At 39.9% G+C, this 12057-nt stretch overlaps 1 protein-coding gene across 2 annotated transcripts in view; it reads right to left on the bottom strand.

Annotated features, from left to right (window-relative positions):
• Positions 1-12057, bottom strand: part of carmil2 (capping protein regulator and myosin 1 linker 2) — a 108496-nt gene that overhangs the window by 53254 nt on the left and 43185 nt on the right. For both annotated transcript variants that reach the window (XM_049574393.1, XM_049574394.1), the window contains exons 17-26: positions 10687-10756; positions 10483-10564; positions 9511-9607; positions 7647-7701; positions 6844-7016; positions 4990-5058; positions 3739-3832; positions 3288-3374; positions 887-1015; positions 207-323 (exon numbers count right to left, since the gene is read on the bottom strand). In XM_049574393.1, the coding sequence (XP_049430350.1) occupies positions 207-323; positions 887-1015; positions 3288-3374; positions 3739-3832; positions 4990-5058; positions 6844-7016; positions 7647-7701; positions 9511-9607; positions 10483-10564; positions 10687-10756 (973 nt within the window). The remainder of the gene's footprint in view (positions 1-206; positions 324-886; positions 1016-3287; positions 3375-3738; positions 3833-4989; positions 5059-6843; positions 7017-7646; positions 7702-9510; positions 9608-10482; positions 10565-10686; positions 10757-12057) is intronic.

Below are 12057 nucleotides of genomic sequence, written 5' to 3'. Positions count from 1 at the left end.
CTTCCACATAAATCAAGTGTGCGTTCTGTGCACACTTTGATGAATAATATTCCAGGTAAGCCTGCTGCACACGCTCTCTTCATTTTTTTGCAATTTAAACTGACTAGCTGGGAAATGTTTAAATAAATACTGTTTGTGGTGATTATCAGTATGCTGCCCTGTGATTTGGCCCTTGTGATTAGGTGTACAGTTATTTAACTGTGTACCTGTATGCTTCTGTTGAACTCATTCGTCAGCACAGTTGCAGTGTCAGTGAGGATGCCATTCACCAAGTCTCCATCTGAGGCACACTTCTTGCCTGCCTCATACAGAGAGGGAAGCAGCTGCACAGGGAGAGCCAACAAAAACGTAAGTGACATAAAACATCATCTACGCCCCATGGCCATTTTATTTTTACAGTTTTTATTAAAACTTTGAATGTGTTAATTCAACTTTATGCTAATTACTGAGATTATAGTTAGTAGTGTTGTACTCGACTGCATTATTTTGAAATGTGTTTTTAATATTCTCCCCCCTCATGGTTGTAAATGGGCAAAACATTAGAGACACCTCTTTATACAATGCCATCCAGTTCAACACCACTGCAAACTACAACCTCAACAATAAATATATAGTTACACAAATGCCTCTCTGACATTGTCAGTCAAACCTGAACATTAATATTTTTGTAAAAGCTGACCTGCTGCATCAAACTTAAATTTTACAGGTGTGCCTAATAAAGTGGCCACTAAGTGTATATATCTCATTTACAATTGCATTATTATTTAACATATTGTTGACATGTACTTTGGGCCCACTGAAATCTGGCAAGGCCTGGTTGTGATTATTTTGGCCCAAACTTGTATAATTCATGACGATTATGCAAACCCATCTGAGTAGCTTGTACCTTGAAGGACTCCCTGGCGTTGTGCAGTGCCTCGTGTGCTGCCAGGATGTCGGCCTGGACCTCCTGAATGTTGCAGTGGTTTAAACGTTGAAGGCGGTCCTCCAACTGCCGACACATACCCTTGACCTGCTATAATGGAGGACAACCAAGATAGGGCTGACCTAGACAGAAACTGGTATATGTGGACAATATAGTTATTTTTTAACCATCAGATGTGCTTCAGTCACAGAGCTCCACCTCTGATATGATAGAACTTAGTTTGATTGATTATTTATTTTACTTATTTATTGTAAAATGAATTAATACTACACTGTATCCCGGTGAAGCCTGATTCGGACTTATCTTTCTATTGTGCTACTTTTATTATACTATATTAAAGGGATACTTGACCGATTTTGAACCAGCTTTGTGTCATAACACAGTCGGTAGTATGTGTAAATGAATTGTGGTACACTTCACTCCATCTTGCCGGTGCCCAGATCTGCCAGCTATTATCTACGACTGTTGCACAAACGACAGATTGTACTTTCCTTATTAGGACAGAAAAAGAATAGAAGCAGATCAAAATAGAGAGCGACCCCCCCAACCCTCTCTTAAACTCAGACCAAACTATGATCAAACGGTAAAACTAGGCAATGCTGATCAGACATAAACCAAGTTTCTGTTACTGCGTTGTCCTTTTTTTTGCCTAAATCTTTTCAGAGACGTATTTTAGCTTAGTGTTTAACTGTAAAAAAAAAAAGGGCAACTGTTACCAGCCGGCCACTATATTGTTTAAGGATGGGCAGCTCACATTACATCATCTACCAGTGGGAGTGTTTATTGGTCCAGTGCATTCTGGTAATTGTAGGTTTTCTACTTCCTGAGCAAAAGTGAATGCCACAACCCTTTTTCTTTCTTCTCTCTGGTCATGTAGTACTAATTTTAAAAAGTATTTGCATCTTGCTACCCAAACAACCTCCATAAGCCCTTCCAATCTGCTTTCCAAAAGTACTGAAACAACCCTGGTTAAAAAAAAAAAACAACGACCTCCTCCATGCATCTGACTCTGGACTGCTCACAATCCTTATCCTCCTTGACCGTGGTGTTGTGTTCAAAACCATCTCCCACCCACTACTCCTGGAGGGCATGGCTGGCATTGGGATCACTGGTGACGCAATTTTCTCTTTCACATCTTATCTACAACAGTTTGTAGTTGTAGAGTCCACTTCTATTCATCATCTACCTCCCCTGGGCACCATCCTTTGTCACCATGATGTCCGTTTCCACTGTTATGCAGATGACACACAGGTCTACATCTCCATTAAACCTTCCTCTGCCTTTCCTACCAACCCCTTTACCACTTGCCTTGAGGACAACAGGAGTTGGATGAGCAAGAACTTTTTTAAGCTCAACAGCAAGCTAAACTGAGGCCCTTCGTTCCAAAAATACCCTGGCCAAAATCTAAAGCACCCATGTCCCTCATATCATCATTGATAACTTCCCTGTATCCTCAGTACCATTCTGGGCAGCACTTTATTATTTGAACCTCACATACAAAACATTACCTGGACTACTTTCTTCTACCTTCACAACATTTCCAGACTCCATCCATCACTGTCCCAATCCAGCACTGAGGGCTTGGTCCACGCATTTGTTACATCCCCTATTAACTACTGTCATGCAGTTCTCTCTGGCCTTCCCACCAAACTCCTCAACAGGCTTCAGATCATTCAGAATTCAACTGCCCGGATCATTACCTGAATGAAAACATCTGACCACATCACCCCCATTCTCATCCAACTACACCGGCTCCCAGTTCAGTACCAGATTGACCACAAAAACCTTCTGCTCACCTTCAAGGCCCTCCGCAACCTAGCCCCAACTCATCTCTCTGACCTTTTCCAGGAGTACACCCTGTTCCGGTCCCTGCGCTCTTCCTCTGTTGGTCTCCTATCCATTCCTACCTCACGCCTCAGCACCATGAGTGCCAGGGCTTTCAGCTGCACTGCCCCAGGCTCTGGAACTCCCTACCCTCACACGTTCAACAGCCTGACAGGCTAACATCATTCAAATCCCACTTCAAAACCCACCTGTTCAAACTGGCTTGTACACTCTAACACTCTGTGTTTCCCTTTTATCTCTACAGTATAACTGTTTTTATCCCAGCTCTTACATGTGTCTGTCCAATTCATGTCTCTTGTTCTGTTTATTACTTGTCGGCATTTGCTCTGTAAGGTGACCTTGAGTGTTTTGAAAGGCACCTATCAAATAAAATGTACTACTATTATTATTATTTAGACAGTTTTATGAAAAGACCATCTTTCCAGCAGTGAAGTACTTCTTTAATCAGCAGGATATTTTACTGCTGTTGTCCACTGACCTCCAATACCAAATGTTCTATTTCTATCATGCTTCTTACCTTCTCAGATTGTTGTACTTTAAAAACTTGCTGAAGTTCCACTCTTTCAGACTGTCTCTGGTTGTTTCTGTCTAAACATTGCTGAATCTGCACACACCCACACACACCCACACACACACACACACACACACACACACACACACAAGGTGTACACTGAATAATTGTTTTGTTACACATGTATGTTACTAACATAACATTTTTACCCACACCCCTCACCACCACTTGACACAGAGAGGAGGCATGCTAAATGGTGTTTACAGTACATCATTCACCTTTTTAATTATCCTCCAGATTAGATCATGACAAAGTGTTATCAACACCTTCAACAATTTAATTGGTGTGGGTTTTAGTCATATTTTCCCACACACTGATAACTGTAACTACTAAACATAGACTCATATTTACACACACACACACACACACACACACACACACACACACACTCACTGACCTTGTGCATAGCCTCTTTTGTTCTGTCAGGGTTGCTGCGGTAACTCTGTGTGATATCAGCAAGAGGGAGAGACACCTGCTGCAGAGTGAAATTCCTGCACAACATAGAATCCTTCCATCAAAATTTACATCCACCGTATTCAAATAGGGTTAATCCACCATGCATACTGTGCAGTGCAGTACATTTCACTTTTTACTGTTAGTCATGATAGCGATATCACTCTAGGGTTTGCTGTGTTGGTCTCTTAGCCAGTTGGTCCACCACTTTGGTCTAGATTGAAATAGTTCAACAAAGACTGCAGGAGTATTGTAGTAGGGGGGGAAGTGGGACTGATTACCCAGGGCCCCAATAGGAGGGGGACCCTCAAAAAGCCTGAAATGAAAAGTCTGGTTTGGTTTTTACTTTTTTTTTTCTAAGTAATAAGTGCCATAACTGAAATAAAATTGACAAAATAAATTGGTTGAAAGACTGAACTTTGTATAAAAATAGTGGAGGCTCTCTGAAGCAAACCAGTGAACACTCTCATGTCTTTCCCAAAGAAAGCTATATCAGGGTTCTAAAACAGAAGAGAAAGAAAGGGGAAAGAAAGCAAACTGACTTTGTGAAAAAAAAATTAAAAGGTACATGAGAGATACATGGCTCAAGAGAGGAAGGGCAGGGGGCCCACTGGGACTGCTTATCCATAGGGCCCAAAAGTTGGTGCTATGCCTCTGACAAGTGGATAGGTTGCCTTGAAAGTTTGTATTCATGGTGCCCAGTGGATAAATCCTGTGGTGATACACTGACTTTACCTAAAGCGCCATCATGAGTTTGAGGTTTGGGGTTCTGAGTCAAATGTCTCAAAACCACACACATATTTATGTCCCCCCATATTTATGTGTTGTGATAAACTGAAATAACTGATGATCCTCTGACTTTTCATTTACATTACATCTACACTGTTTTCATTACAGGTCAACATTTGGATTTGTCAAGTACTCAGTGTATCCTCATGCAACATTAAGCACTTAATGTAAAATTATGTACTTAAAGGTCCACAACACATTGATTCTTATTTTCAGGTGAATATAAATTTACCAGATTTACCAAATTTATAAATTTAGCCAGTTTGTGACGCTGCAACTAGTGCTAAACTATTTTTTAGAATGAATCAACTCTGGCTCACAGTGTACCTTGGCTAATAAATGTGTGTGTGTGTGTGTGTGTGTGTGTGTGTGTGTGTGTGTGTGTGTGTGTGTGTAAATGTATGACCTCTCCAAGGCATCAGCCACATCCTGGAAACCTCTGGCAGTTATATTGTTTCTGTCCCATGCTAAATTCCTTGAAAGAGAGGGACAGAGAGAGAGAGAGAGAGAGAGAGAGAGAGAGAGAGAGAGAGAGAAGTCAGTTCAAGAAGTAAAGCTATAGCTGGGACAAGTCTCTCTAAGTCTGGTTGAGGATGGCAAACAGTCAACACCACAGTCTGGGTGGAGGTGTAGTACCCTACCAGCATGTGAACCAGGTAACATCTAATATCAAAGTGAACACATCTAATACTTAAACACTCTGAGCCAGTCAAGACCTGAGTGTTAATTTTAAAAGAATGAAATGTTGACATCTAGTGGCTGATAGGAGGCTCACAGATGAAAGGAAACATTTGGATGAGAAATAATGGTTCGGTTGTGGCACAAAAATGTTCCTATGTAATACTGTTACGACACAAAGTGGAGCAATTTGCACAACAATGTGTTTCAGAAACAATTATTAATGATTAACTTATTATTAAAGAATGAAGATATTATGATTCTTATCATTATTATTAGTAGTAGTAGTAGTTGTATCATTATTATCATTATTATTATTATTATTATTATTATTATTATTATTATGATGATTATCATTATTATTTACACAGGGAAGGCCATTAAGGTAAATCTCTTTTACAAAGATTCCCTGATTGCAATATATAAAACAATAGGAGCACACAAAGCATCTATCAACAAATTATACAAGAAACAGGAAAAGAACATCAACATAATGGACAACATCATTTCACAAAAAACACATGCATTCAAACTGCACTTAGTCAGTCATGAGGGATTTCCATTGATTGAAAGGGATTAGCTTGTCTTATTTTACAAGCCTCTGCAGATTATTCCACTTGTGTGGCGTGTAGTGTTAAAAAGCCAGTGTTCCGGTCTGGGTATTGACATGATGATTTTCTAGGACCAAATAGGAAGAAGCACTATGTGAATAAATACCATAGAACTTCAATTAAAAGCCAAATTAAGCCCAATTAAATACCCAGTCTCTTTTACTAACCCAGTGTGGCTACACATTTTGACAAATAAAAGCCTGTCTCAATTAGACGCCTGGTCTGGTTGCCAAGCAGTTCCTTTTTATACAAATTCTTTGGCTGTATAAAACCTGGTTGCTATCCATTTGAGCTAACATTAACAATCGTGTTCAGTTCATTTAACTGAAACCATGAGCACCAAAGAATAATTCATAAAGATTTATGGTATGCAAGATAGACAAAAATCAAAGAAACAAAATGGTGTCCATTCCTCGATTACTGTGTAAATTATTCACATTCCTTTAGTCTGTAAAGGTTCTCAGATCTAAAGAATCAAAAGGGTTTTTCATAAAAATGTATCCAAGTTGTGAGTATTGTTTTAACATGTTTAAGTGTTGTGTCTGTATGCTGGGTACCGCAATCCTGGGGTGCTGTAAATTGAGGGCTGTAACTCTCTTTCTCTGATGCCCTATTCCTTAGAGCTAGATCAAATGAATGATTTACAATTTATATATTATTTGAAGCCTAATTTTTATAAATTAATATTCATACTGATTAAATAAACAGTTTGATTGTATTTCTCATCTTTATTGAGCAACAGTTTTGTGTGAAAGGAGTTTAAGGCCTGTCCTAAATATAGGCCAGCTGATGGCCCGATGTGATTTAAGCAAACAATAGCCTGGGCTATTAATTGAAGTTTTACGGTAGTATGTAATGCTGTTGTCTTCACACTGCCAACGGCCGCCATACAACTTACTGAATTCACAAATAATAATAAATTAAGATGAAAAATTGGTTACTGGCTAGTGTGTGGGTGTGTGTGTGTGTACCTCAGTGTGGTATTACTCATCAGGGCTTTAGCCAGCATTTTGGCTCCAGTGTCTCCGATGTTGTTTCCACTGATGTCCACTTCAGCCAGAGCAGCGTGGCCACCCAGCGCGCTCAGCAGGATGTGCATCCCTGTCTTCAGCTTGGAGTCGCACACTGATAGAGACTGCAAGGGCTGTGCGCGCGCACGCACTCACGCACACACACACACACACACACACACACACACACACACACACAGAGCTATATAAGAAACTGCAACTTTTTTTTTTGGCGGAACATTAGGAAGAAACATTTACATTGAGAAAGTGAACTGAAGTATGGTTTGTGATTATCATCAAGTTGCACATAATTAATGGGTGTGAGCGAGTAGACCATTATCTATATCTGTATCTCTCTGTGTCAGTCCAACCAACTAGACTGTCTGCATTTGTATCTGTACTCAGAATGGGCAGGGGTTGAATCTGAAGTCGGTGTGCTCAAACTGGAAATGGGTGGGACTGAACCAGGTTGTTATTTTAAATGTGATACTGAAATGATTTGATCAGAAGTTGCTACTTTTATTATCACTGTGCTTTGGATACTTTTTGATCACAAGCGTAATAGATTAAACACTGCTCCCCAAATAAGGATTTTCCTTCACCAAGAGTGCGGATATTGACACTCGGATGATACTTTTACTCATAAAAATCTATGGGGGATACTTGTTTCATCTGATTACCTGGCTCAACCCTAATAATTAAGCATTGGGGGGAGGTAATATTAATGACTGGGAGTGAATTAATTGAAAGGAAGTGTCACTCACACACTCTTCATCCTGAATGAGCTGAGCTATACGATGAAGAACATCAGTGAGAGCTCTGGTAGAGAGAAAGGGAACATATCAAAACAGGAAAACAAGAAATATGACAGACAAGGTAAGGAGGAAAGCATGGAATGATGAAGAGAATGACAGGGGAAAGAAAGAAACAACATGTACAAGTTTAAACTGCACATGTCAGTTAGTTTGGTTATGTGCATCAGTTACAAACTCACACAGACTTCAGACCAGTATACACACAGTTACCTAGAGAGAGCTGTGAGTGATATGATAAGGAGGGGATTAAATATAAGGTGTGAGATGTAGCCTTACAGTAAAACACTGTTTAGGTTGTTTGGCCAATTTACCTGATCATTATTTTTGCAGTTTGCAAAACATTCTTTAAAATGTCAACCAAAAGTGCATTTCTAAGATTTATGGGTGATGAATTTTATATCTGCATTTGAGCCACTCAAAAGAACATTTGGTTTGATTGAGCTGTAATCACCATAACGTTTGTAGGAACAGTGTCCTTTGCTTGCCTCAGCTTTGATTGATATCCAAATGTAGTGACCTTACAATAGTAAAATCAGACCTTGTTGCCACCAGTAAATTAAAATCTGATTAAATTATTTGATTCCCCAAAAATATGCAGATAAGCTCTCAGTAATTATTCTAGCTCTGAGCAGTGTCTTCCACTCAGGCTGTATGTTGCCCAAACAACCTCCATCAACGACGGTTAGAGCAATGTATTTGTACCCTGAGAGGTATAACCCAGGGTCGTCACTGCTCATGCTTTAAACAGAACTTTTAGTTTTTAACTTTTTACAATGTGTTATCCAACCACATGAAATGTGTAATTATATGTAATTATTAAACCTGTTCTGCATTTTTTGTACGTCTTTGTTGTCATGATTCAATAAATCATACAAATGGGGATAATGGTGCAAACTCTCAGACAGTCTAACAAGCACCACTTTGAAACAAACTGGGACTTAGATGAATTCATCAACATTTTTATGCTTTTACACATTTTATGCAAGTCCCTTTTCTGACTGCTTAGAGAGATTTTAGTAAGATAATATTTTGATTGATAAACTGGCACTGTAAAAAAATAGATATTATTTACATTTTTAAATAGGTATTCACAGAAGCTTTGTATCATTTGGGCCTAGTGTATACACCCAGCAGCTGTCACACATGCAGCTGAACAAGTGATTTTTTAAATTTTAAACTTAGTATTGTTTTCTTAATGGGCACAATGACTTCAGTTATCTCCAGCTGTCTGTGTACAAAGGTTTGCATCCTACTATTAAATGGAGAAACCTCTGTCCCTCCCTCTGTCTGTCATCATCCGTTTTCCTCCTCACTGCTTTGACCTACTTCTCTGAACTTGCACATAGGCTTTCATCTTGGTCATGTGCAGACAGCCACAATGCCGTTTTTGCATTTTTCCCACATTTCTACTGTTTATATTCGCGTTTTTGACCACTACCCATTCATACTGTGAGCACCATTAGCAGCGTGAGCTGCACATGTGCGCTGGGACCACAGTTTGGCTCGGAAGCCTTCATCTCCAACACTTGCGGATCGAAACCTCTATGTGTGTACCTGTGTGACCGCCTCCGTGCCGTCAACCAAAACTATGCTCCATGTATTTTGCCAAAAAGCATGTTTCTAAAGACAGTGTGCATTGTTTGTCTTACATTAATATTTATTACACAGTGCATTTACAGTGCTCTGATTTTGCATCTCCTCTAATATACTATTCTTGATTTCTTATTCCTCTATACATAACCCAATTCCCGATTATGGACTAGTTTATACATAATCCATCTAAGGAGAAGAAATGATGGTAGAGTCAAAGTACCTGGACTTCATGGCAAAGTTTCTTCCCAATGCGAGGTGTCGTAGAGAGTGGCATCGACCAACAGACAGAACCAAAGTCACCATGTCATTCTCAAAACCTACAGGCAGACAGACAGGGGAGAGAGGGAGAAACATTAAACTTCACTACAAACCGACTGGTTGTTGAAACAGATGATGTGCTTTACGTTCTAAGACCAGTTGCTGTGATTTGACCAGCTGAATTGCAGGTGACACCATCAGTCGGTTTGAGTCAATGTTAGACGGACCAGTTCACACTGCTGCAACTTTTCTCAACAACATTCTAAAATGGTTTTGTCTCATCACAATCATTGGATTCTGTTACCTTTGCATGGAGCCAGGCTAGCTGTTTCCCCTTGTTCCCAGTCTTCATGCAAAGCTAAGCTAACCATCTGGCTGTACTGTAGCTATATCTTTAGCAAACAAATATGAGAGAGGTATCAATCTTCTCATTTAACTCTCAGCAAGACAGTGAAAAAACATATTCTTATATAGGCCTATATATATTATCTGACATAGTTTAGTGACTATGCAGCCACATAAGCATATTCTATGTTCTTTTATCTTATTTCTGATGTAAATGGTATGGTCCTACTGTAATCTGTAATAGTTCTGTGTTTCTATGCTATATGTAGCTTAACTGTTTAAAAAAAATTAACTGTAATAGAGTGGTAATTCATCTGTCTGACATGCACAGGTAAAAATAATGAGCAAAATATCAGCAAAACATTCACCCTTGTAACATCTCCATCAGGGTTGCCACAACCAGCACAGTTTAACAGACGACTGTGACATCACCTAAGTGAAAACATGGTGCTGCAGCAGTAAGACTTATAGCCTTGGTTTGGTTCCTGTTAGCATTTCTGCGCAGTGTCCTGACATGAGATAATTGTGCGTATGTCTTGATTTTCCTCTTTGAGTGCGTGCGTGTGCGTTTGTGTGTGGCTTTGCATACCATTGTCAGAGATATCCAGACTTCTGATAGATGTAGCTTCAGAGATGTGCTCCTGTATCACCTGAGCTCCTGCTGAACGTAACTACACACACAAACACACACACAAACACACAAAGCCATACAGTTATTTGTTTGCTGCAACTCATCATTACAAACAATGAAGGTGGGTTTTCTTTTGCATTTGTGTGTAATTGTGCAGTGTACCTCACAGCTACTGATGTCCAACTCCAGCCCAAAGAGACGAGTGTTGGTTGCCAGACCCTGTAGTAATAACCTTGTTACAAAAAAAACAAAAAACTGTGAAATTAACAATAGCAGATATTACTCCTTGAACAAAACCATGAACCTTTGGAATTAATAGTACTTTGTCAAACTGTCGACCATATGTTTGCACGATTGATAACTATCAGACAATCACAGTCACTGACAGTTGCTGTCTGTTTTTCTTTCCTCAGTTCAGCTCCACACTGCCTTCCATCACTGTACACAACTTTTTCTGGCTCCAGCAACTTGTAAGGTGGCAGCAAAGCCAGCCATTACTGTAACTTAAACAGGTTCAAAAAACAACATTATTTTCCAAATCAGATTTTATGTTTGTTGTGTGTTTTGGCTCCAATATATTTACACAGTATGTCATAGTGAATTCAAATAAACACAAGAAGTTTGTGCTCTAAAAAAAAAAAAATAAATAAATAAATAAGTAAATAAATAAATAAATAAGAAGGGATCAGCACTCAGTGAATAACCTCCTAAGCCCTACGACAAACTATTATGGCAAGGCTTAACTATACAGACCAATGAGCAGTGATAACTAACATGTCTTTGGGGTCATCGGGTGGGAACCTCCTTTCACCGGTGTTTCGTCTAGTTGGTCCCACGACACCTCCAGGAGGCTAGACAGTGATCTCTGGCGTCCCAGAGACACTCCCCTAATGCCAGGTCTCACTGCTCCCCACACTAACCGAACAACCTCCTTTACCTTACCTATATTACCACAGAGGAGGTAGACCCAGGGAGGGAAGCCTTGTTAGGCTATCACACTCCCCCGCCGGGTTAGGCTGTACAGTCTACCTCCCCAAGACGAGCCCTCACAACAATGACACCTCCAGGAGGCTAGACAGTGATCTCAGCCCAAACAGAACAGCACTGCCACCTTCAACCAAACCCAGGCTCCGTTTATGCGAGCTCCAGGCAGAAGCAATGCTGATACTACCTTTACTAGCACATTCACCATACTCTATTTCACACGCTACATAGCATAACTACAATGTAAGCTAAAGTTAAAGGAGATAAATGAACTCACAGGATCAGCAAACACACTCACTTTGCAGCATGGTCTCAAACAAAATGGATTCCGATAGGCCACTCCCACACTTAAATAACCTTCCTCTTCCTGGATTTCCTCCTTACATACACATGGCTTTCTCAGCCCAAACAGCACTGCCATCTTCAACCAAACCCAGGCTCCATACATGCGAGCTCCAGGCAGAAGCAATGCTGATACTAGCTTTCCTGTCACATTCACCATACTCTATTTCACACACTACATAGCATAACTACAATATAAGCTAAAGT

The sequence above is a fragment of the Epinephelus fuscoguttatus genome, linkage group LG4 (genome assembly GCF_011397635.1).
Source record: "Epinephelus fuscoguttatus linkage group LG4, E.fuscoguttatus.final_Chr_v1".
Taxonomy (NCBI): Eukaryota; Metazoa; Chordata; class Actinopteri; order Perciformes; family Serranidae; genus Epinephelus; species Epinephelus fuscoguttatus.
Note: the sequence above shows the minus strand (reverse complement) of the source record. Positions and strands in the feature narration are given on the sequence as shown.